This window comes from Stylophora pistillata, chromosome 1, assembly GCF_964205215.1.
Source record: "Stylophora pistillata chromosome 1, jaStyPist1.2, whole genome shotgun sequence".
In the NCBI taxonomy this organism is placed as follows: Eukaryota; Metazoa; Cnidaria; class Anthozoa; order Scleractinia; family Pocilloporidae; genus Stylophora; species Stylophora pistillata.
In genome coordinates, this window is record NC_142519.1 from 31,486,973 (window position 1) to 31,513,214 (window position 26,242).

A 26,242-nucleotide genomic window follows, 5' to 3' on the forward strand; every position below is an offset into this window, starting at 1 on the left:
GCATGGATCCCTTTGGTGATCCTCTGCTTCCTTGTTCAATTTAGGTGACGGTTGTTAAAGATCCAGCTGAGTTTGAGAAGAACTATCCTCTGTATGCAGCTGTCAATAGGTGTGCAAGGGGTAAGTAATATGTCATTTTATTTAAGATACACATTCCATGGTTCTGTACATTTGTTCATGGTCAGCAGAAAAATTTAGTAAGAAAAAGGTTGTACCTTCATGTTTCTACCCCTATTCATTTATTTACTTTTGCCAATTCATTTTTAATAAGTTGTTGAGAGGCACACTGGCAGAATAATCAATTTGGAGTATGTGGGAGAAGGTGACATTCAGAACACTGTTCTTCTTGTTGGAAAGGTTAGTACCTGAGGACAACCTGTGTTTACCAGTCATTAAGCTGCCATTCATGAAGGCTATCCAATGGAAGGTTTCTTTTTGTCATGGCTCAATCATTTCTTTCATAGGACTGTTCAGCTGTTTGCTGTTCCTTTGTCTCAGCCTTAAGTAACAGATGGACACAAAACTCACTCACCCTTGATACTTCACTTCTATCATCCAAAATTTGCTTTTTAACTGTGCCTGTGTTAGTATATGACAGAATGTGACTTTATACAGTGCTTGTGGTACTGACTTAAGGGCCTGTGAGGTATAGGCAACAGATAACTCATTGTTGAAAAGACTTTCATTACAAAAACTGTGCAGAAGGTGTTCAAGAACTTGTAATAACAAAGACAATTACAAAATGACTTTTGTTGTTGTGGCATGATGTATGCGACCTGGTGACACTCTTTGTTGCATAATCTTGTCTCTAATTAATAGTCACTGACGTATAGTTTTCTACTTCAGTAGCAGAATGTGTAGAACTGTTACAAAGAATCTTGAGATTAGTTTATGTTTAGAACCATTCCAAAGGATCTCAAGATTGACTGTGTTAAGAGCTGTTCCAAAGGATCTGGATATTAGTTTATTTTTTGATGTTTTGTCATTGTAATAATTCAAATCAAGCTCAACCTCACATAGTAACTGTTTATTGTCTGATCATTCCTTAAATTTCAGGGTGTGACTTATGACACTGGTGGGGCAGATATTAAGGCTGGTGGAATTATGGCTGGAATGAGCAGGTAAAGATGCTCTTTCAACTCAAACAGTGACCAGCATCTGATTTCTCCTTACAGCAATACATTTGAATCATTCATTAACATTTAGAGAATGTAAAAAGTTTTGATAATTTTTGTTAAACAAATTCTCCTTGTCAGCCACTTTAGGGAATGCATAGAGAACAGTATGGAGAATATGCATACTGATGTTAGGGTGTAAAGGGTCTTGATAACACTACAGTTATTTATGTTTGGTAACACTGTTATGGTGAGAACCTAAAAGGCGCCAATTAGAAAGTACTAGAAAGAAATTTGAGAGGTGAAGGTATCACTTAATCAGATGGTTTCTTTTGTTTTTGAAACCAAAATAAAAACCCTTATTAAAATGACTGTTTGAATGGGTGAAGTAGGAGCAGCTCTGTAGAAAACAACTTGTTGTCATTACTGGTTAGAGTGAAGGTTTTTTAGGGATGTCAACACAGATTACACGACTTAACCAATTTTATCGACTCGCATACATGTACAAAATTATTAGTTCTATCAATGACGTAGGGCTATCACTTGAAACATCCGCGGCCAGTTGTATAAAGGGCAGATAACACTATCCAACGGATAAATCGCTATCCACTGAGCGGACAGGTGATTGCAAAACGTACTGCACTATCTGCCGGATAGAGATTATCTAGTGGATAGCGTTATCTAACCTTCAAACAACCGGGCCAGCTTTGTAATTTCTCTACTGTGGCCAATCCACGTCATCAACCAAATTCTCTAGTAGTACCTCCTCCCCAATGACACAGCGCCACAGTTTCTTTTTCTTTACAAACTTACCTCCTTAATCAATCTGTTGGTTTTAAGGGATAAATGCGGCGCAGCTGCTGTGGCAGGGTTCTTTCAGGTATGTTTATAAGTAACCCACGGCTTTTTTTTTTTTTTTTTCAATTAACCCTATGTTCTAATCCTTGTCCAAAGTAAAATATGTGATTGATGGTTCAGCATTAATTTTCAGACTCTTGCCATGTTGAAACCAAAAGGAATCAAAGTCTTGGGTACAATGGCCATGGTGCGAAACAGTGTTGGTGCAGGTATGGATGGCAATAGATACACTGTTAACGGTGTCTCAAGTTGAAAAACGCATTTTTAAGAGTACCTCTGTGATGATTAGCAGGAAAAACAACAACTGTGTTTCAATCAATTTCAATGAGAGACTTGGATTAAGAGAGAAAGGATGTCGTAGACGTGCAAGTTTGACTTTTTTTAATGTGTGAACTCCGATAATTTTGCATGCAGATCTAAAAGCACAGAATTATGGCATGCTAAATTGCTTTTGTTCAAACATGAAAAAATTAAAGCTCTTTCTTTTCAATCCAGCGCTAATACCTTGAAACCTTGTAACATCGACAACATTAATTCAACAACATTAATTTTGGGCTGAAAATTGACCAGAATGAAGATGCCTCTTTATTTTATATTTAAAACTGTCAATCTATTTCTTGACCGTCATCATCCTTCAGTAAAAGCACAAATTATGCACGTTTATCACCAACAAAAGTCAATACACAATTTCAGAGTGCTATGTTGCTGATGAGATCATAACCTCTGCTGCTGGGGCCAGGGTAAGAGTTGGGAACACTGATGCTGAGGGACGCATGGCTATGGCTGATTGTGTGCATCATATGAAACTCAAGGTAATGTAGCGGATTTAAACCTCAAGCTAACCAAAATGATTTGAAATACCGATTAAAGAGTAACACCAAACAGATTGAGTATTGAAAAATACGAATTAAATGGGATTTGAGAGGTGGCAATTCTAGAGTGTGGTGCTTCATCTTTTCTATTTCTACCAAGTTCAATTGAAGTTCCGAGTCTTGGTTTTTTTTATGTGGAAGGGAGGAAATCGAAGAACCTAAAAAAAACCCCGCAGAGCGTTCTTAACTTTTACAGTTCGTGATTAAATCTGAATTCCTGAGTATTACAACTTTTCTTTTGATTTATTTCCTTCCCGTTACTTCTCCTATTCTTCCATAATTCCCCCACCCCATCCCCCTCTTTCCTTCATCTTTTCTTGGTTTTTCCTCTCTTCCTTCCATCTTTTCCTTCCCCAACCTTTGTTCCTTATTTCCCCCCTCCTCTCTCCCCTCCTTTGATTATTTTCTTTACCTATATTGTCCGACGAGACTAATTGAATCTCGCTTTACATCTCAGTGATTGTTTCATTATTGTATCAGTAATAAATGTGTAATCGTTTTTTTTTTGTCTTTTTCTTGTTTGTTTTTTTTGTTTTGTTTTGTTTTGTTTTTTTTCAGGCTCTCGAAGAGAAAGTTCCCACACACATTGTTACAATTGCCACTCTCACTGGCCATGCTGTCATTGCAGTTGGTCTTGCCTACTCAGTAAGTAGTGATTTAATTGCCGCTACTCTTATACAGTCGACTTGTGGTGTGTGTGGTGTGACGTTGTGCTTAATGTCTCTATGAAGCTACAGTACACTGTACAGGTCTGTACATAGCTACAACATCGGAAACTAAGCTGGTCAACAAAATTTTAACAATTGCAACTGGCTTGTCAAATGTCATAATGAAAAGTTTAATGAATAGCGCAACCGCACAGAAACTTAAAACAAAAGAAAACCACTTTACTTTACCACTAAAATTGCTAATCAAGACACCCAATCAAAAATTCTTCACATGAAAATTGCCCCATTTTTCGTTGTTCTTTACTTTACTACTAAAATTGCTAATCAAGACGCTTAATTGAAAAATTTATCTAATTTGTCTTTCGTTAAAATGCGCCTTTCATTCAAGAGAAAGAGTGCGGAAATTCCCTTTCATGAACAGTGTGTACACCATGAACAGTGAACAGTGTGTACAGTTTTAAACACAGAATACTACTGTATAGTACTGCATTGTTGGTCTGTTTCACATTTGTCTTTGGCCAGGTGTTGACATCTGTCCGTTATATCGGGGTATCTGATATACATTTGGGCTTCGGGATTGTGTTCGTTATAACGAGGATTTCGTTATATCGAGGTTCTGTGGCCTACATTTTACTGTAACTTTAGCCGGGATGAACAGTATTGTTCGTTATACCGAGGACTTCGTTATAGAGAAGTTCGTTAGATCGACGTTCCACTGTATGTAGAGCATAGTTTTGCAAGGTTTGACACATTTCAGTGTGATTAATAATTATTTGGGCCCTAAAGTTTTAGCCAAAAGCTGTGGACCTTAATAACAGGCGCGTAGCGTGGTCACTTTTTCAAGTACGCACAAGTACATATGATCTAGAAACTAAGTAAACTGAGCGAAAAATACTGCGTTCTTTATTCTTATTTGAAATAGTTGTGTGAATACAAGCAAAGAACAAAGCGTCTTGCCCTTATTTTGAGCAAACTTAGCGCAAACACAACATTGTTTTCAAATTTTTCTGGTCACTTCAAGTATGGACGTGCGTATATGCGTAGAGGACGCTACGCGCCTGAATAAATATCATGAATTGCCATAGCAAACTGACACAATGCTCTGAGTCAGTCGTGGACGAGTGTTTCATCCTACTTAGGGGAATGGGGGACGAGAGAGTGTTGTACTCTACGCCTAAAGTCAGAGGGTCTGGCAAGGATTATTGAGGATTAAAAAATTGACTTTCGGGAGGGGGAGAGTAAGAAGTGAATTGCGGTAACTTGCTGCGCATAAGGAGGCTTACGAACCTGAAAAAGAACTCAAGTGGTACATACAATATTGACGCTAACTTCAAGTCGATGATGTATGGCAAGACCGTTTACAAACTTTCATGTTTTGGTCATTAGATTGTGATTGATAATGGGCCTGCAGCTCGTACCAAGTTTGCACAAAATATCCAAAAAGGTTGGTGTTTTTTTTTGTTTTTTTTTTTACAAGGAGCCTGGTTTTACTACTCTTTTTAAAAGCATGTGAGCTCTAAAAGACAAAATTCAACTAGCATGGATTGTGTCCAGTTCTCACACTTAACCAATGATTTGTTTGGTTATATTTCTAGCTGGACATGACATGGGTGATCCGTTTGAAATCTCGACACTCCGTAGAGAGGTAATCAATAAGTTTGTTTGATACCATTATCAGGTTAATCTTGCCTTGGGTCGTCGTTTCCTTAATTTTTTTTTTATTATTAAGATTTAACTGAATTTAGAAGTAAGAAATCTCATCTTGCGGTAGGAAAACATTTTCAACCTCATTTTTTGTCCAAAAAGGAAAGGCAAAGTGGATGGGTTACTCGAGATTCCTCCTCAGCGACTTTATTGCAAACATCTTATTAAATCTTTGATCCTAAGAGTGACCAGTATATAATTGCACCTTGCAATATGACACCTAAGTCAAAGGTTAACGTCACGAGAGTGAAAGAAATAATCACTAACTAACGAAACTCTTGATTGTTAAACAAATATTCCTTAGCAGCACCTTAGGCACAGTATAGAGAACAGAATGGAGAATTTGAACTGATGTTAGATTGTAAATGGGTAAGGGTGAGGCAGTGGTAAACTAAAACTAGATAAAATGCAATTAAAATTCACTCAGCTTTTTCCTTCCAGCCTGCCTCATGTACAGTTAATCCGCTTTACGGCCAATTTGCATTTATAACATAACCAAAGTAAAGCGCGCGCTCTGATTGGTCAATTTAGCGTCCCCCATTTGCCCACGGGTGTACGCTGCTGACGTGAGCAAATGCAAAGATTATTTTTCCGCGCGCGCTTGTTTTTTCTGGTCACGTAAGATTTGTTAAATAAAAGGGAACTCTTTAGCTACAATGTGTTAATGTTATGTTATAAAACAAATGGTAAACACCACAGCGTACACTATTGAGTTATGGATGCACTTGGGAGGTTTGCTAAGCACTCAAGAAGCTAGAGTCGCTCTCGCCTATCGCCTCGAGCGACTCTTACTCTTCTTTCGTGCTTAGCAACCTCCCGCGTGCATCCATAACTCATTAGTGTATGCTGTGGTGTTTACCATTTGTTAATTAGTTACACGGAAAATAGATTTTGCGGTGTTGGATTCATTTGTATTCCTTTGTGTGCATTTCTTTTGTAAAACTTTAAAGGGTTAAACTGATATCATTTTAATCGTACACTGCTATCATAGAAAAATTCTACTAAAAAGAGTGTGTTAAACATTCTTATTTTCCAATCCTTGTTAATAACTCGATAAAATTGAACGAGTATGAGAACGATGGGCTGTCCTTTGTTTGAAATGGATATTAACTCTTCAAGGACCGACATTTCTCTTTATTGGTTTTCACGTAAGTTTTAATCAGTTGCTTTACAAGCCTCGTTCCAAAATAAAAAAATTCTTAACCTTCGCTCCCACAAACACAGAATATTCCGAGTCACAGAGGTCTTTTGATCCTAAATACTTCAGCAAGAGACTGAACAAACAAGAAACCCAGCTAACTAATTTATTGACTCTATTTAGGATTACGACTTCGTCAAACCCCCTTCAGAGTATGCAGAGGTATTGCAGTGTAATAACTCTCCATCCAGTAGAACACCCAGAGGACATCAGTTCCCAGCTGCTTTCCTCATCAGAGCCTCAGGACTTGATAAGGTTAATTTGAATGTTACTTTGTGAAAGAAGGATGTTTCCTTTCTGCGCTAGTTCTTCAGAACTTCACTTCAGTTTTGTGCGCTGTTGCTAATCGTGCATCGATTGGATGAATGTGAAGATTTCTCACTTTTTTGTTTGAAACATCGAACAGTTAATTTGATCAGGTCTCTAATCAGGTCTCTCCGATCATCCATTAGAGGACTGACGCACAGATAATCAACAAATAAACAACCCTTTGCTTCTTTATTATATCACAAATATATTCCATGTTACCATGTATCAGTTGGCAAGAACATCAGTGGCATATACCAGTGGCTGATCTAGGGGAAGGGCTCAGGAAGCCCGCCTTCCCCCCCACCCCTTATTTCGGGTGAAAAATAAACGCAGAGGGAAGAAAGCCGGTAGGTGCACACACACACAAAAAAAAAATCCGAGTCCCCCCCTTAGCTTAAGGTCTAGATCCGCCACTGCACACAGCTGCGCCTCGTGTACCACTCTTTTTTTCTTACCTCATTTTGACGTCACCTGTGATCTATTGCTGAAGAGACGCACGGCACCATGGAATCTAGTTGTTAAATTGATTCTTGTTTTTGTTTTTCTCAGCATGGTATTGACTCAGAGCGCCCAATTTGCTACTCACACTTTGACATTGCTGGCTCAAGTGGATCATTCCCACAAGTCCCTACTGGTGCGCCAGTGGTTGCCATGACAGAGATCTTTCTCAAAAGCCACTGTTAAACATATCATATGTTAAGCTGATAACACAGCACAGCTTCATGTTCTTGTTGGGGCACGACACTTCAAAAGTAGATCAGCACGAAAAATCTGATTTTTGGTGAATTTTGTTTGAGTTAGTTCTAACATGGTGTAGGGGTCACAACGACATTTGCAAGACTTTAAAAAAAAGAAATTGTGAAAAAAAAAAGCTTAAATGACTGATGAAGCGCGAGTTAATCTAATTATAATTATGGTAAAGGTAGCGATTGCATGTGTTTAAGTTGAGCTGAGTTAAACATATTTTGAGAAGTTTGTCTTGGTTTTCTTTTTCGTAGAATCCCAGAGTTTTCGATAACGCTTCGGTGTTAATTTGAATAAAAAGCATGCTGGAAGTATTAAACAAATAATAGAATTGAACATGTCAGGGATTGCTTACCGTTGCTTGAAAAATGTAGTGGAAATTGACTGACAATAAAGACTTTCAATGAAAAAAATTCTTTCTTGTTGCTGATTGTGAATTCTCCCCTCTAGCTTCTAAACATTTTTTGTAAAACACTTGTGAGAATTTGGTGTTAATCAAGATAAAAACTTCTATCTGGCGAGTTACAGTAAAATCATTACCTATTTGCTGGATTATGTATGGATATAACAGGGAAATTTATAAGTTCATTGCTCCTGGAAGTTAAAGAGTTGAATCAGTGTTACTGGATTTTGGTTAACACGAAGATAGAGCATGTGAAGGATGAAGATTTTTTTGGTCATTGAAATATTACACTGATTTTTATTATTATTATTATTAAAATGCGACATGACGTGTAGGAGATCTGATCAAATTGATTGCAGTGCACATTCTTGTTCCTGCCTAAATGGCGTGCTACCCTTCCAGGGAACGAGAAAGCAGCCAAAACCAATGAATACCAACAGAAAAACAAACTAGCGAATTCAGTTACGTTCATAATGAAAACCGCAACACGAAAACCTTTACTTCTATCATGAACGAGTGATTTGTGCGCTTCTCTTTATCTCCTCTTCGACCCCTTCGTCAAACGTGTACGATAAACATTTTAAGTTAAGAACTTTGCCAATCTGCTTAAAATTAGTTCCCACACTGAAAATAAACCCAGACTAGCACATCCTAAGATATTAACCTTTGCCTTTGCGATAGCTGTGTCTAACTGCGCAAATGTTTAACTAAACAGGCCACTGAATTAATCTCGTTGCTTCTAAATAGGTTTCAAAATATACTGTACAGACATCTTCAAGGAATGACTCAACCAGTCCCTGGCACCTTCTCCTTTCTCTCGCGCTTCCTTACCAGGATAAGGGCCTGGGAACAAGTTAACATTATGAAGGGTATAAGGGTGGAGCGACATCTTTCCAGTAGTCAGAACAACTATAGGACTCCGAAGGATGATTGGAACTGAAATTTAAAAGAATATAAGGGCCTTCATTTGGTTCGAAAGTAGTCCAATATAGCTCTTAATTCGACTGTAACGTTTTACCCCGCCACGGGTGCAAATTTTAAGTAAAGTAGAACGTCGCTAACGCGAAATGCCGAGACAAACTAAAACAGATCGAGTTGTTCGCTCATAAGAAGTGTTCTTCAAGGGGCCAAAAATGTTACTGGAGTTCAACATTCTAGCGCGAGCTGTTTTCAAGCACGACCATATGTGCACCTTTCTTTTGGATTTTACAAACCTAAGGCCAATTAGAAACAAACTACTACAGATTATCTTATTTCGAACGAAACTTACCGAAAAAAAATTTTCAATGGCTTTCGGTCGCCTTTCAATTTTAAGAAACTCATTGAATTACAAATAATGTAGTACATTAATATTCATGTTTGCGAGCAGTCCTAACTTGCACGTGGAAAGAACTTACGAGCTTCCAGAAATTTCAACGTCTTCTGCAGCTTTTATGGGGCCAGGTCACGTAATACACCATTCTAATGTTATTATTTTGGATATCGTTCTTCCTTTCATGGTTGGTATGTGCAGAGTTCCCTCTATTAACTCTGGTATGTCCTTCTTCGAGGCTGACGAATTGAGTGTTTCCATTTCACGTTGAGGATCAATGGCTGTCATTTTGTCACAAATCTCCTCAAGGTAAATAACTTACGTACAAATACACTTTTGATAGACTGAATGTAGCGTAATTGTTTCACCGCCGTGCTGGGTTCTGCTCCTGAACGACAGAGTTTTATGTATAAAGGAAAGGCAAAAAACGTACTTTACATTGTAATACAAATCGTCATTGTTGGCAACAGCCATGACAGTTTTTCTAACCACGTGACTTCGTGTGCAGCAACTAGAAATTCATACTTTACTTTTACTGTACTGATCGCGTAATTACTTTCACATCTCCTTTGTTTCTGAACTTGTGGAAATAGTTTATACAAGTATGCATGCTCAGTGTCTTATTGCCAACCCCCTACCAGGAAAAAAAGGGTAGCCTTTGGAAACGTTTTAACGTAAACCCCTTTTGGAACGATTTCTGTATAGCGTCAGAACGCTCTGAAACAATGCCGTGGTTCTATAGGCAATCTAGTGGTTATTCCTTTGTTTTCATTATACACAATCAAGTTTGAGGTTGCGCAGAATTCTTAACCCATTCTTTTTAAAATATCGAAGGTTAGCCACGCAAGGTAGGCTGGGTAATCCCTGATTTTTTTTGTCTTAAAGTATTCAGCTAGTCATTGCAATGAAATCTCCTGTTACTTTTGTTCAAACAAGATGTAAATTGTCAAAAATAAAATGAGGTGGCTCTGAGTTTTTCGGTGGAGATATTAATTTTTTTAACACAAGTAAAGACGTACTTTCTTTAGTACAGGTCAACTATGTATGTACTCGCATTACATTTTCTTTCTGTCCTTAGTCAAACATACACTGACAAAGTCTTAAAATCAAGAAATTCAAGGTGGAAAGAAAAAACAGGATACTTCTAATAAGGTCAGTTATTTACTTTTTTAGCGAATTGAACTACGCGCACTTTTCTTAAGAATAAATTGTTAAGTGTAGGAAAGTGTGAAAGTTCACAATGCGAACATTGATATTTCTCAAATTGCCACTACAATTCTTATTTACTCAATTCATTAAATATCACTTTGAAGGCTGATGGCAATTTATTTAGCTACTTGAGGCAAAAAGCCAAATTCGAAATGTTCCAAACACAAATTTCTTTATTTTTTTTAATAGTCCAAATCATATGTCCAAATTAAAGTTTTGTGGTCTAAATTATTTTTTCCTTGACAAATAGCACATTCTAAAAAAGCCACGGAAAGAGCATTGCAGCTCTTGATGCTAAGACCACATTCCAACAGTGTGGTTCAAAAACTCTCATCACATTTTCTGAGGTAATTAGAATTGATTTCCTCAATTCAAAAAGAACCTTGTGGCCTCTTTGTTAAATTTGATGGCTCTTTAGGCTGAAACAAACTCGTCATGCCCTAGGCTTGAATACTTCTCAATTTTTTTGAGTTTTGTAGGTCTCAGATACGTTTAATGGTCTGATACCTTAATTTGTAGGAAATCAAAACTATTTGCCTCATTCAATAAATAACCTTGGAATTAGTATCTTAGTTCTCAGGGCCAAAATCAAACTCGAAGAGTATGCTCCAAATATAATTATTTCCTGAGCTGTTCGCGACTTCTCTTTTTGATTGGATGATAACTCAAATAACTAAATTAGGAGTGATTTATATTAACTAGGAATCGTGCAGCCCAAATTTCAAACTTGTAAGCTATCGAGGCAATAAACAAATTCATCATGCTTCAATCATAAATACTTTATATCATCTATAGTTTTTTTTTTTTTTGAGATCTCTGATATGTTTAATGGTCTGAACTTTTATTAATAATTAAGTAAAAACTTTCAAAATGAATGTCTTAGCTCTTGAAGCTGAAACCAATCTCCGAGTATGCTCCATACACTGATATCTGAAAAATTTATTTAGACTTCATTCCGTAAGTTACTTATTGTTTTGATGTTCTTACAAAAGCGTGCACTCCGATTGATTTTCTTCTCCAGCAAAATATCTCATGCTATCCCTCTTTTTATACCTTCGAGTATCCTAACCATTAATATGCTCTATTTTGAAACCATTTCTGCCATAATGCATGACGTTTCTACTAGCTCCACACCTAGGAATATTCGCGAACTTTTTCAGTATTAATTCATCTGACGTCCATACATATAACACGCGATTCTCTTCCACAGAGAATTTTTATGTACAGAAATCTAGATTGCTTGTGAAATTTAAGTCTTTCTCTGCGTTTGGTACGAGGTTATGGAACTGTCTAAACCCTGACTTGCGTAAGCTCACGAAAAGAGCATTTAAAAGGAAAATTCATAAGTTGCTTTTGACAGGCTATACTTGGGATTGAGGATTGTTATGTTGACGCCCATTCACTAATATTGAAATTCAATACCAGTGATTATTGAATATTATAACTGTAGTACTTCGCTCACATCCGTATATCACAATTCTCTCCTCTCTACTTTCCAGTCTGCTCCGCCTGTATTTGATTATTATGTCTTGTTTTAACTCACTAGTAATTTTATTGTATTTAATTTGCATGACAACTGTACATATCTTTTAGCTTATAATGTAGTAAACTAATGCATGGCTTATAACCCCAATAATATTGTAGTAATGAAATCTCTTTAGTTTATTGTAAAATCTCTTTAGTTTATTGTAATAATGACATTTCTTTATCTTGAAATGTGTGGTATTTACTTATTTGTTACTAATACCCGCCAAGACTAGCTAATGCTATATGCGGGTTGTGTAAATTTGCTTCTAATGTTCTATAAAATAATAATAAACATAAAAAAAGCCTTTTTTGTACTAGACCCACTAAAATTTCATGCGTTATAGCTCTAAAGGCCATAACCAAATTGAATCATAACATACCTATCAGAGCTGCGCAATCAAATTCAGTATACGTAAGCGTGCTCAAAATCCCGATAGTGCATGCTAATAGCGTGAGCAAATCGCTTCGTCAGAATTTTTTTTTTTCGCGCGAGCGACCATTGTTAGCGCGGGGGAAAATGATATATTTCGCGACAATAATAGATACAAACAGAGACTCGGCCCACCAGTCCCAAAACGAAGACAATTTTCCGACCTTTTCTCTTGGGCTAGAGTTCTTAAATGAGGCAGAAAAAGAGAAAAACAACGGAAAAGGAGACTCGGCATCAGCGCCGTCACGATTCGCTTCACTGTCTGAGGGGGAAATGCAACCAAAAAAAAGTGCCATTCTTGAGCGTAACTTCTTTTTTAAAAATAAAGAATTTTGTATTTAAACTGCAGTAAAATAAACCTTGAGCTTTCAACAGAAAATTTGGAATAAAACCAATTCCTATTTTGCTAAATATTTCGCTTATAAGACATGTTTCGGTCGTTCAACGACCATCTTCAGTTGAGAGTAGAACTGATTTGAAGTTTCATTTGAATTTATAATGTAGTACTAAACAAAGGCTATTGAAGCTAACAGAATATCCAAAGGTAACAAAAGAGTTTATAATATGACGTATTAATTAGAACTAAAGAGTTAAATTAACGTGATATAGTTGCTTGTTTAAAGAAGGTTGCCGGTCCCAGGAAATATGTAGCGCTTCTTTTATCTTGACCTTGAATCTTGTGGTCGCATGATCTATAACTTTAAAACATTCAGCAGAGCACATGGGAATTGCGGCATGCATGGGATTGTTGAAGATGTTGAAAGATATGCGAGGTCCTGTCCCTGTCTAAGTGTTCGCGAATGCGTGACGAAAGGTGTCGGCTAGTTTCGCCGACATAGCAAGAATTACAGCTTGCACAGGTAAACTTGTAAACAACATTCGAACAAAGTTCGACAGGCACAGGGTCCTTTACACCAAACATGTTGCGGATCTTGAAGGAGGAAAAGGCTAGCTTAACATCGAGATTGTTACAATAGCGTTTAAGTAATTTACGTAATCTGTTTTGTGCTACAATAGAGAAGGGGCCGACATAAGGTAATTCAGTTCGAAAAAATGTGTAGAATTGGGGGAAGGACTAGCAAGTATATTAGAAGAGATATGAGTTTTGGTAATATACTGCCTAATGACTTTCTCAACAATATGACTTGGGGAAAGGTTTTTACGTAAGATTACTAACAATCTCTTGATGTCCTCATGAAACCCTGCCCATGTGTTGTTCATCTTGTATGTTCTGTCAACTAGTGTCCTGACTAAGCCGAGTTTGTAAGAGAAAGGGCTAAAATTAAAATAATTAGTTAATAAACCGGTGAAAGTTTCCTTACTATAGACCCGGGTAATAGGAGATCGAGGTTGACTGTTATCAATCAGAACATCCAAAGAGGGGACTTTTTTATCCATCTCTTTTTGCATGGTGAAACGTATGTTAGGATGTCTGTCGTTGATGTAGTCAAAACACAAAGTAGCGTCATATTCAGTGTCAAATAAACAAAAAGTATCGTCAACATAGCGTCGGAAAAATAAAATACTGGAGGCCTTATAGTTTTCTAGCCAAATCCTTTCGTGGTGGCCCATGAAAAGATTGGCCAACACCGGGGCAAGGGGAGTGCCCATTGTCACCCCATCAATTTGATCGAAAAACGAACCCTTAAACAAGAAATGTGTTTGAGCAGTGGCAAAATTAAAAGGATTTTGGAGGTCAGTTTTCGTTAACTGGAGATCAGGGTTTCCCTTGGAGATGTAGTCAACCGCTAGGTTGACACACTCCTCTAAGGGTATGTTAGTAAACAAACTTTCGACATCAAAGGAAACCACGAAGTTTCCCGATAAAGGCAATTCATTGATTTCATGAACAAAAGTAAAAGTGTCTAAAGCACAGTGTTCAGATGGAATATAAGGTTCTAAAAGAGTGCATAAATACTTAGTCAGCTCATAGTTGTAAGTTCCAATAGAAGAAACTAAAGGACGGAACGGAGGTTTTGAGTTCAGATCCCGGGCCTTGTGCATCTTGGGGAAGCCGTAGATTCGAGCAGGTTGGGAACCAGGGGGATAGATTTTGTCATAAACACTGCGGTCCAAATGGCCAATCTTTAGAAGTTTCCTAAGGAAACGTTGTAGCCTGCCTTCTCTTAACAAGGTGGGGTCTTTCTTGATAGCACTAGATTTTGAAGTGTCATATATTGATGATCTTAAGAATTCTATTGTCATATGCAATTCTGTCCAGGACCACAACACCGTTTCCTTTGTCCGGTTTTAGAATCACGATGTTTTGTTTTTTCTTCAAGTCCTTCAAGATTCGGTATTTCTTGCGATCCGCAGACGTTGGTCGATGTGCAGAATGGTTGTTGAACGACAAGAAGCTGGAGTTGCCCTCGGCTATTGCCTCGGGCAACTCTTACGTTTCTTTCGTGCTCTCCAAACTTCCCACGTGCTCCATAACTCGATAGTGCACGCTAAAGCATGGACCAATTGTTAAAAAGCATTCCTTAATGAAACAGAAATTACATTTTAAATTGCTTCCAGAATTTTTCATTAACTGACATAGAACTTTTTTACCCGCCTCAGTGATTCATCTTCGACCCTGTGGCTAATTGTTTAACCCTTTAGAGAAATTTTCCGTAGAATGCTGAAAGTAAAGCTTTGCTTCGCTCTGTGATTGTTCACGAAAACTCGTCTCATCCTCTCAACCAATCAGATGCAAGACTTAAAACAGTCGCATCTCTGTCGTTGGGCGTTTTCCCGCGCTCCACGCAGTTGCTTGTTTTTTTCTTTGAGTCCTCATTGGCTAGTGATGTTGTTAGCCTTTGGTCGCCGTGGTAGCTTTAGTTTTGGTATTTCGACGCTCAGTTGAAAACTTCTCTAACTCTTGAGGAATAAAGAAAATTTCAATTATAAGTTGATTCAGTTCCAAGATCTCCGAACAACATCGTAAGAATTGTATGGCTCACAAGTAAGATCTACTAATGTACTGATCAGAACTTGGTATTGAAAGAGTTAATTCCTTATTTCTTGCGACTCAAACTAAACTCAAAGAGAATTTTCTAACCTTGATATTTCCCGAATTATTTCCAGAACTCATTTTTGCATCACTGATAAAGTTTAATAATCCGAAATCCTTTTTCCAAATTAAATTATTTTTAGGTGATTTGCTAAAAAACCTTTGAGCCCATTTATAGAAAGGCTTAGCGATTGAGATTGAAATCAAAGTCAATATGCATCAGAAGTTGATAGTTCAGTCTTAATTTTTTCTTGAAGTTTAGTTAAGAGCTCTGATATGTTTGATATTCTGACAGTTCATTAAAATTTAGGATTTGTTGTTACATGTTTCATTGAAAAGAAACCTTGGAGCCCAGTTGTTAAATGATATACACTTTTTAGGCTGAGATCTATCTTTATGTCCTGCAAAAATATTATTTCTCATAATTTACGGTACTTTTTTCGATCTTGAATAAGTTTAATGTACTTACACAATTGAAAAAGTGATGTTTATAACCATGATTCAATAACAATCCCAGAGCCTTTTTTATCGAGCCTCTCAGCTAGTGAGGCTTAAATGAAATGCCATATTCTATGGGAATTTATTGTCGTTAATTTGTTTTGCCGTGGAGTTTTTTGACAGACCTCTTAATGATCCTTTTTTCAATATGAAATAATTTTCCTATTTCTTGGTTCTTAAGGAATTCACCATATTCATTATGCTGCTGACAAAAAGTTTTTTTTCAGATGCAGATCTTTTATCAAGTATCTCATAACAAACTAAGAACTTTTTTTTTAATCTAAGTCAATTTTAAAAAAACCTTAGAGCCCATGTCCTAATTCTTAAAGCTCAAAGCAAATTCTCCACTTTTTTATTCGGAAATGCTGCTCCAGATTACTGACAAATTTTAATCCCCGTGAAAATTGTTTTAAGCTCAGCATGCTCTGAAATTGGTATCCTTTTTTCACTTCACCCGCTGAAAACCTTGTTTATAGCTCTTGTGGCCAAGACTTAATGCAGAATATGTTCACCAATATTCATTTCTTAACTTGCCTCTTGACTTAATCTTTACTGGTTTTCGCAAAATTCCTTTTGAACTAGATTGAAATAGCTTATTACGGTTCTGTCCTCGTGTACCGGTTCACAAGAGCCGTTACAAAAGACCGAACAATACACAACAGCTAACCAATGACTCCTAAACAAAGAAAGAACAATGGTAATTCCCTTGTGAACCGGTACACCAGGACAGAGCCCTTATTACCAACTCATCTAAACCTCTCTTGTTCACCTCAAAGAAAACTTCTGAGAGCTTAATTTAATCGTTGAAAATACATGTCATATCGAGTGGTCCGACTTTATTGAAAGACCAAAGAAATCTTTAAGTTTGAATATAAAAAACAACAACATTTAATTCAAAGATTTTCAAAGGAAATTAATTCATCCGGCGAGTAAGTGACTCGATTCCAGGTTGAAAAATTACATTTCTGTATAGGTGGTTTGCACGTTACGTTATTGCCGCCATGTTGGTGGACGTAAACAATAGATAAAGGCTGACAGTTTCTGAAGAAACTGTGGTGCTGCGTCGGTAGGGGTAACAAGGTAATTTGATTATATCAACTCGGTTGAAATTGGCCACCGTAACGAGTAAAAGAGCTGACGTTTTGAGCGTTAGCCCTTCGTCAGAGCGTAAACAATAGATATCTCATTAGTTTCTATTGTTCACCTACCAGTATTTGTTCCTTTCACCATTGTTACCTGTGTCTCTAGAGATTGATTGCAAACCACCTCTATATTAGCGTACACCTCTCTTCTTCTACTTCAACTGAAAATGATAACTGGACGTCGAAACCTTTATATTTTTTCGCTAAATTTCTTTCCTACGAAAAACTTTTAAGCTAAAATATTCAAACGAACAGTTTTTACTTAAGTTATTTCATACCAAAGACCGATTTTAAAACCAAACGTTGTCAGAGGAATAGCTTGTAGCTCTTCATTTTTTGACCACAGTCGTTCATGGACTGCATATTTTGGGTTCTGTCCTGGTGTACCGGTTCACAAGGGAATTACCATTGTTCTTTCTTTGTTTAGGAGTTATCGGTTAGCTATTGTGTATTGTTTGGTCTTTTGTATTGGCTCTTGTGAACCGGTACACGAGGACAGAACCATATTTTGCTGCTGTTTAAATATTTATCAAATTTCACGTGTGTACCAAGAATTACGTTTATTTGGTACAATTGAAAGCCTGAAGAAATATTTGGAACCCACGCAGGTATCGGATTTCTCGAATTGGTTTCTTTCTCTGCACTGAATTGACCCTCTTTTGCACTGAATTAACTCTCTTCTGCACTGAATTAACTGAAAACTGCATTCATTTTAACCAATCAGAACTGAGAAATTTTTTCATGTATATTATTAGGCCTGAAATCATACGAGTGATTTCAAAATCGAATGAGCACGCTGCGCGAGTTTGATATGAAAACACAAGTATGATTTCAGACCAAAATTGCACGACACGAGGTTTAATTACCACTTTCTTACATCCATTTTGAAATCGCACAAATACAGGACTTGGTCAATTCAAATATTTTATTGATGCAGTACTGAGCCGGTTTTTAAATAAAAAGCAGAACCGGAAACGCTTTTACATTTTAATTTGTATGCAAAACAGAAGGACTTTGATGTCATGTGTCAAAAACTTAGTCAAACGTAAAATGATGTGATTTAAAGCAAAAAAATGGTGCGATTCGAGAATAAATTGCACCAATTAGAGCCAATCAGATTACAGGGACCACCAGGGATTTCAAAATGGATGTAATAAAGGAAATTATTACACGACTCGGGCAGTCAGAGGGCCAATAACTAAAATAAACCAATCAAAATGCCCTATTGCCGGTCAATATTCTCTAAGTATTGGACCGGGCACTGTCCCGAATGGTCCCGAATGGTCCCGAATGATACCGCACCTGTATCCCTTTGAACTTAATTCAGTCGTATAATAAATCTCTTATTAACCAAGCTTGCTCGGGACCGTACTGGAAGAGTATCGGCCCTCGGTCTTTTGTGTACAGACCTCGCTGCGCTCGGTCCGTACTGTCAAGACCCCAGGGCGATATTCTCCCAGTACAGCCCTCGCGCTTGGTTAATAAGATGTATATATATCAACTAGGGGATTATTAGTTCTAAAGAAATAGTAGTTCAAGTAGTTCAAGTGATTATTAGTTGATCCAATTCAAAATTCTTCAAAGTAACATCACAAGAATTGTATGGAGGTATACTTCTATATACCTCCAGCATGCACCAGCATAGTTATAGTAATTCGGCCTAATGATTTTTTTTAATGGTGTGAAGGATTCTAGAATTCAGAATGATTGTCGTAAACCTGATGAATTATATCCGATTATTTCATTGCTTCCAGGTGGAGAGGATATTCAGGTTAAAGGATCCAGATACTCTGGAAATGGAGTGTTTCATGGAAACAACCAACACAGAACACCAAAAACATCTGCACATCACTTACAAGAAGGTCACCAACTAATGACTAGAGAAATTAAGTCTTAGGCTTATGAACTAGCTTAGATAAGTTCTTAGAGAGCTACAAAACCACAAATACAAAGAAGTGTTAGAAAAAATGTATATTTAGGTCTCCCAGATTGTAGTCGATGTATTAGACATGAGGCAAGTAAGGACAAATTTCTTATAATTAATCTGTAAAAACCTACACCACCTAGACAAAGGACCATTTGAAACATTTTTTTTCAATGCCCCATAATTCACACTCTGTGCTCTTTCCTTCCTAGATAAATTTACTGGTGATACTCTGTTGCACATAAAGTTGAACCGCCAATAAGCAACCACCATAAATGTCCAGTCTAGGTGGCTTATTTAATCAGTTGATTTTTATAAATGTTGGAAATATAATGTACATTTTAAATCCTGCCCTCTGATTGGTTTTGTGATGTATGTGGAGTAGGTTTCAGTAAGTGAATTGAAATCACAAGCCCAAAGTAAGTAGAGAGGGCACAGAATTAAATACATTTAATTTAAAGAATGATATAGTTCTCAAAATGTTTTAATCTTTAATTAAAGTTTGTTACTAAAAAAAAATTATTGTAAATAATGTTGAAATCCCAAGATAGAGGACTACAATTTTGTAGTTATCTTATGTTGTCAAATGAATAGCGGGTTATAAAGGAAAATTATATTTTCATCAGCTATATTATTTTGTAGTTGGTGCTGAAAGAGTATAAAAAATCACCGCTAGTCACAGTTTGTACAATTTTACACTCAAATTGATACACTGTTCAAAACGTTTAACAACAAATTGCTCCTAGTTCTAGCTACACACCATCATGAAAATGTGTTTTTCTGTTTATTTTCCCACACTAGCACTACTTTTTCATACCATAAGGTCATTTTAACCCTCATAAACCACAAACACAAACAGTTAAAAGAGGCAATGTAGGGAAATCTGAAGGTTCAAAATATTTAGCCAACCTTTCGTGCAAAATGGGGTGGAAAAGTTTATGGATAAAATTTTTTCAGGGTTATACTTTAGAAATAGAGCCTTGTCCACAGATGATCTTATGCTCATCACACAATTTCTCCCAGCACAGGCGGGAATCCTTCCGTTTTGATGCTAAGGCACCGTGATTTGTCCACAGAACTGAACAAAAAAGTTAAGAGTTTAAGATCTGATCAGGTCACTTAGTCTCATAGTGCTTCTCTTCTCCCAAGTGTATAAATAAGTATCAGTTAACTGTCAGGGAGGGCTGAAAAATGCTAGGAGGTTTCCTGGCCAGTGTCCAATCCATGAGGTGCAAATATTGTAGTCAAATCTAAAGAAACCAGAAAAAAGCACCCACATGTACAGGTGATATCGCTTGTAAGACTCAATCCACATAGGTGTGTTCTGTTTGTTTTTTTTTTTGTACAATAAGCTCTGTGTGCATTTTTTTTTCTCTCTCCCAACCACCCTTTTCCCATAACTTTCCTAATGAAGGAAAGGATAAGTCTATAACCAAGCTAGGAGGTGGGTAGCAACAAGGATTATTAACGTATCTTATACAATGCTGTACAAAAAAGACCAGCACAGAATCTCAAGATGATGAAAAAGATTTTATTTCTCCCAAGAAACACAACATGAGTCTCATACAGCTTCCAGGGCATGTATATTTACCTTAACACATAAATAAGGATGAAATAAAGTCTGTAAAATCCGGTGCTGCCTTTTAAAAGAAATAATAATTTATCATAATTTTACAAACCTCTGACTTTTACTCAACAATAATTATTCTCTTTAATAGAATTATTTTCTTGAAGGGCTAAGATTAAAGAGCACCCTTATTCTTTGCCCATATGCAGCTTCTCTTGAGAATAATCCAGCAAGTTTACAAGGGGTAGCAAATGGTACCTTGAAAAAATTTACATCTCCTGAGATTTTTACTCATTGACCATAAAAGAATAACGTTTTACCACCAAAACTGCCTTGTCTAGGTTTTACAGTTTATAAAACAAAGGTTGTAACTTCTCTTAAGCTTCAGATGTTACCATTTTGCCACCCCTTGTAATTAACCAGTTCTTGTGCAGCCACATAACAGCCTGCTCTTGATCTGTTATTAAGATCCAATAGTGCTTAGTCTTTTAACACAACCTTTATTAATCTTCTCAGGTTGATTCGAACTACATGATAACTAATAATCATCAAAAAAAGACAATGAGCAGGATTTTTTTTTCTTTTAACATTAACATGCATGTGGGACAGGAGAGTTTATGAAGGCTGGCAAATACCAAATGGAAATTGAGGTTTCTAAAAATTAAGGGAATTTGCAGAGATTACAACAATTGGAGGATGAAATAGATCAGCCTCTGATGAAGGAGAGAGTTAAAGGTGTGTCAGATTCCCAGCAAGCCAGTTGTTTCTCAACCATGAGATTATAAGGAAATCATCTTTTTTAAACTTTCTAAAATTCATTTACATCTTCTAATCTTAAATTTTTCCCGTTTAACCTTTAAAGTGGGACCACATTAACCTTACTTGATATATTTATTGTGCCCAAATCATACTTCCTTACCAACTCTATACCAATAAAACTATCAAATTGTAAAGTAAGTGGAACAAAATTTGAACTTTTAATAAATATAATAAAATATTAAGAATGGCTGCTTGTAAGGATCGAGAATCGTCCGTCAGCGACCATTTTGGTGAATTGCTCATATTTTGCTCAACGATACCCTTTGGTAAACTGTTTTCAAAAATCAAGTTTAAAAGTTCCAACAAGTGTTAATTTTTCAGAAATTTGCGAAAATTTGAAAACGCGGTTTAAGTGCGGTTTTCCGCCTGGCAAATTGTCCAAAATTCACTGCAAAACCCAAGCTCCGTTGAAGGCTTAAAATAAATTCAGTTAACACCAAACTTCACACGTTTTAAGAAAAAGTCTTCCCATTCATTTTTGTTATGTTAATTTTTTCCGTACACAGCTATATCGTGATTTTTTTCTTGTCCCTTAAGCAACGCCCTCATAAAGTGCTCTACATGGGGCGAAAAATAGGTAAAATTTAACGTGATAAAAGTATACCTGGTACATAATTTTTTAAATTTTTAACTAGATATTCGTAATAAAATGTCATTATTCAATACCTGAGTAAAATTTGAGGCTTTGAATCGGAACGCTTCCTTTTGAAAATACCACAAATGTTTGTGTCCTGAGCGAGCAAAGATATATGTTGTGTAAACAAACGCTGATCTAATTATTCGCTACCAGGTAGAAAACGGTTTTGAAATCAACTTTCATTTTGGAAATTTTTTAGCTGTTATGCCACAAGATACTTGGTAAAAGGGAAATAATACATTCAGAGTTGCGTGAGAGCAGAGAGAAAATAAAATCAGTGTCGAAAATGTGCATACGGTTGTTACATTTATCATCATTATGCAAATTACGACCTCAGCTGTAGGAAATCTATGATATCTCTTGCTCATTTTGTTGAATGACTCTTTTAAACATTTTGGTGAATTGCTCATATTTCGCCTAAAGAAACCTTTCAGTAAACCCTTTTCAAAAATCATGTTTTTAAGTTCCAGCGATTCTTAACTTTTCATAAATTTACGAAAATCTGAAAATGCGGTTTGAGGTTACCTGAGTTCATGCAGGCTCCGCATGTCGCACAGTCAAAAATTAACTGCGAAAACCAAGCTCCGCTCAAGACTTAAAATGAAATCAATGAACACCAAACTTCACACGTTGTAAGGAAAGCTATTCTTATTCAATTCTGGTGAGTAAATTTTTTCGGGCACAACGATTTTGGGATTACTTAAGCCCTTAAAAAAACATCCTTACAGATCACGCAAAATGGCGTTGAAAGACGGGTGATATTTCGCGCGAAAAAAATGTAGCTGTACCTGACACTTTGGAATTTTAACAATATATTCGTGAAACATTGCTATTTCCATTCATTGTGCAATTTTTGATGCTCTGAATCGCATTGCCTCCTTTCGAAAATGTCAGAAGTGTTCGTGACCTGAGCGAGCAAAATGATGCAAAGTGTGTAAACAAATAAGTAGGTAATTTAACCATATTGAGTTGTTAAATATCCAAAGTAAATTCGGTCTCCGTTGTAGTGACTTACAGCTTGTAAAATGTAAAGAGACAGGTCAAAAATTTTGCAAGATGTTTGATAAGGTTCTCCAAACAGTTTTAGGCTGAAAAATCTGCAAGTGAAGTACACATTACATTACCACCTTCCCAAATTCAAGTAATGCAAAAGATACATTCGAAAGAAGCTACTTAAGACTTGATTCCACACTGATAATCTAAATACTTTTTGTCTTTCACAATGAGAACTCATTTTCTGTAAGTATAAATACAGTTATTATGCAATACAGGACGCCATATTGGATGAGAACTCGTGTGTCTTTATTGAGTAGTCCAGAGTGCATCGCGCACCCTAACATCTCCCTTCCTTCTTTTTTTTTTTTTTTTTTTTTTTTTTTTTTTTGAAACTACAACTGAACAAAATAGTCAGTGACGGGTCGGCGAAAAAAAAAAAGTCTCCGCCACAGCTAGGGGGGAACAACAATGCCCCCAAATGAAGAGTGTCTTTACGCACATCGAGCAACGAAGGGGGAAGGAAAAAAAAAGAAAAAAGAAAAAATAGAGGGAAAAAAAAACAAGGTTAAACTGAACAGTAATAAAATGAATCTCCAACAGCAACAGTGTCATTGACGATTAGTCGGGGAGGTAGTTATAAGTTCAAACGGACAGGGGGTTTGCAAACACGGCCCGAACGAGTTTTTGTGACAGGTTTGTTTGTGTGGCTCTCCTCGGCGATGGGGCTTGGGCGATGGCATAAGCTTGGTTCGTCGGTGATGGGTGCTGATGGTATTGGAATAGGGTGGTCGGGTGCTTCCACTTCAGTAGTCGGCATTGGCATGGCACTTGAGGTAGGTGGTTGCATTGTGGGTGAAAGAGGTGGTGGGTGGGCTGGTTGAGTAATGTGTGAGACGGGTGGTTGGCATGGTGGGGATTCTGCCGCCGGCGTAGGACTAGGAGGTAGCTTATCTAACCACGACCTTGGGACTAGAGCACCAGGAGGTGGTGGCGGCGCAGGTGTGCTCGGTTCCGTCTGGTTAACCCTGCGGGTGTTTCCACAATGTAGGAGCGTGGGGCCGGAATGGCGGTCACCAGACCGTAGAGCCAAGGGCCAGACTTGTGATGGGGGGACGGTTTGGCGTAGACAAAGTCACCGATATTTAACGAAGGTAGAGGGTTACTAGCAGTTATGTCATAATGTTGTTTAGCCCTAGTTCGCTTAGCCGCGATGGCTCCCTGGACTATGTCAGTAGTATGGTCGCTGGGTAGTAAGAGCTCCGTAGATATAGGTAGGAGTCCGCGGATGCGGCGTCCCATACTCCTTTGTGCTGGACTCAAGAGATGGCCCTCTTGGGGGGTGTTTCTGTATACAAGAAGGGCTTCATGCAGGCCGGTTTTTCCAGACTTTTTCAGGATGCGTTTTACGATTTTTACTGATGCCTCTGATTTTCCATTCCCCTTGGGCCAGTATGGTGAGCTTGTGACATCGTTTGTCTGGTATCTGTGGCAGAGCCGCTCAAAATCGGATGCAATAAATTGTGGTCCATTATCAGTTAAAATCGTTTCTGGAACACCATGTCGAGCAAAATGTGCTTCAGTTTTGGCCACAATAGTGGTAGATAAGGTGTTTTCCAGTTCATCAACCTCGATGAAGTCTGAATAGTGATCGGTTGTGACGAGGTAGGTGCTCGACTCAAACGCACAAAGATCTTGACTGATAAACTGCCAAGGATACTCTGGTATAGGCTGGGACTTCATGGGTTCCTTGGCATTCTGTAATTGGAACTGTGCGCATTTCCCACATGAACGGCATGTTTCGCGAATATCAGACTTCATGCCTGGCCAGAAGACAGTGTCCTTACAGAGACGGATGTTTGATTCCGCTCCAAAGTGGGCAGCGTGAGCCTTTTGTAGGATGGCGTTTCTTTTTGCCAGCGGGATGAGTATTTGCGTTCCTTTGTAGATGACCCCATCTTGATGGGTTAGTTCTTCCCTGAAGTTCCAATAGGGGTGTAAGCTGTGGGTAAGTTCCGATTTTCTTGAAGGCCAGCCTGTGGTTATGACCCTGATCAGGTGACAGAGGGTGGGGTCATTCGCAGTTGCAGATATGATGTCATTCAGAGTCTCGGAAGTGACCCTGGGGTTTTTGATGTCGCTGTCGATGTTAAGTCTGAAGATCTCAAAATTGGTCTGTTTTGAGTCGTTGATGGTGGGGAGAGGGGCCCTCGAGAGAGTGTCCGCCAGCATGAGTGACGTGCCTTTCTTGTATGTGGCTTTGATTTTGTACCGTTGCAGCCGCATCAGCATTTTCTGGAGGCGGCGAGGTGCTGAGTGTAGAGGCTTCTTGAATATTGTTTCTAAGGGTTGGTGGTCTGTGTGGACGTTCACTTCGCGGCCGTAAATCCAGAGGTCCCACTTGTCACAGGCCGACACTATAGCAAGGCATTCTTTTTCAATTTGAGCCCAGAGTTCTTCATTGGGGCGAAGGGTGCAGGATGTGTAAGCGACTGGTTGAAGGTCTCCGGAATCATTAGGCTGGAGGAGGGCTCCCCCAGGCCCTCCTTGTGAGGCATCCACTTGGAGGGTGACTGGCCTGTTGTTGTCAAAGTAAGCGAGGCATGGGGCACTGGTAATGAGACGCTTTGCTTGGGCAAAAGCTTCCTGGTGTATGTCTGACCAGATGAAGTCACGATCCTGCTTTGTGAGGTCAAACAGGGGCTTGATCACGGGAGACAAGTTAGGGCAGAAAGTATTCAAGTAGTTCACCATGCCACAGAATCGCATCACTCCCTGCTTATCTGTAGGGGCCGGCATAGCAGAGATGGCCTTGACTTTGTTGGGGTCTGGTGTCACACCCAGGTTGGATATCACATGGCCCATAAAGGTGATCTGTGATAGTTTAAACTGAATTTTTTGCGGGTTGAACTTCAGGTGCTTGTCTCGAGCGCGCTTCATTAGGGCAAGAACATTGAGATCATGATTTCTGTTTGCTTCCTCAACTGTGTCACCTTGGCCCACGACGAGGATGTCATCAGCTATGCAATACACATCGTGCAGACCCTCAAGGGCCTCATGCATTCGTAACTGAAATTCCTCTGGGGCACAACTAACGCCATAAGGGAGGCGGAGCCAACAGTATCGACCCCAGGGGGTGTGCATGGTGGTGAGCAGACTGGATTCATCTGTGAGCGCAACTTGAGTGAAGCCATCGAGGGCATCGAATATGGAGAATGTTTTATGCTTTTTCCTTGATAAGCGTGGAAGTATTTCCTGTATAGTAGGAATCTGGTAGCGCGGAATTATGATGGCTTTATTCAGCGTTTGGCTGGGATC

General features: G+C 38.1%; 2 protein-coding genes and 1 pseudogene across 4 annotated transcripts in view; 1 reads left to right on the forward strand and 2 right to left on the reverse strand.

Annotated features, from left to right (window-relative positions):
• LOC111342842 (putative aminopeptidase W07G4.4) overlaps positions 1-7,882 on the forward strand; it is a 26,830-nt gene extending 18,948 nt beyond the window's left edge. For all 3 annotated transcript variants that reach the window (XM_088750793.1, XM_088750787.1, XM_088750782.1), the window contains exons 9-19: positions 45-120; positions 272-357; positions 1,057-1,121; positions 1,956-1,995; positions 2,107-2,182; positions 2,667-2,785; positions 3,404-3,490; positions 4,900-4,957; positions 5,109-5,158; positions 6,539-6,670; positions 7,274-7,882. In XM_088750793.1, coding sequence (XP_088606919.1) covers positions 45-120; positions 272-357; positions 1,057-1,121; positions 1,956-1,995; positions 2,107-2,182; positions 2,667-2,785; positions 3,404-3,490; positions 4,900-4,957; positions 5,109-5,158; positions 6,539-6,670; positions 7,274-7,408 — 924 coding nt within the window. In that variant the 3' untranslated portion in view covers positions 7,409-7,882. The remainder of the gene's footprint in view (positions 1-44; positions 121-271; positions 358-1,056; positions 1,122-1,955; positions 1,996-2,106; positions 2,183-2,666; positions 2,786-3,403; positions 3,491-4,899; positions 4,958-5,108; positions 5,159-6,538; positions 6,671-7,273) is intronic.
• Positions 7,883-12,931: 5,049 nt separating this feature from the next.
• LOC148742105 (uncharacterized) lies at positions 12,932-14,554 on the reverse strand (annotated as a pseudogene).
• An 8,726-nt stretch (positions 14,555-23,280) lies between these two features.
• Positions 23,281-26,242, reverse strand: part of LOC148742106 (uncharacterized) — a 4,704-nt gene continuing 1,742 nt past the window's right edge. Inside the window, exon 2 of the mRNA XM_088750873.1 lies at positions 23,281-23,889. Coding sequence (XP_088606999.1) covers positions 23,875-23,889 — 15 coding nt within the window. The 3' untranslated portion in view covers positions 23,281-23,874. The remainder of the gene's footprint in view (positions 23,890-26,242) is intronic.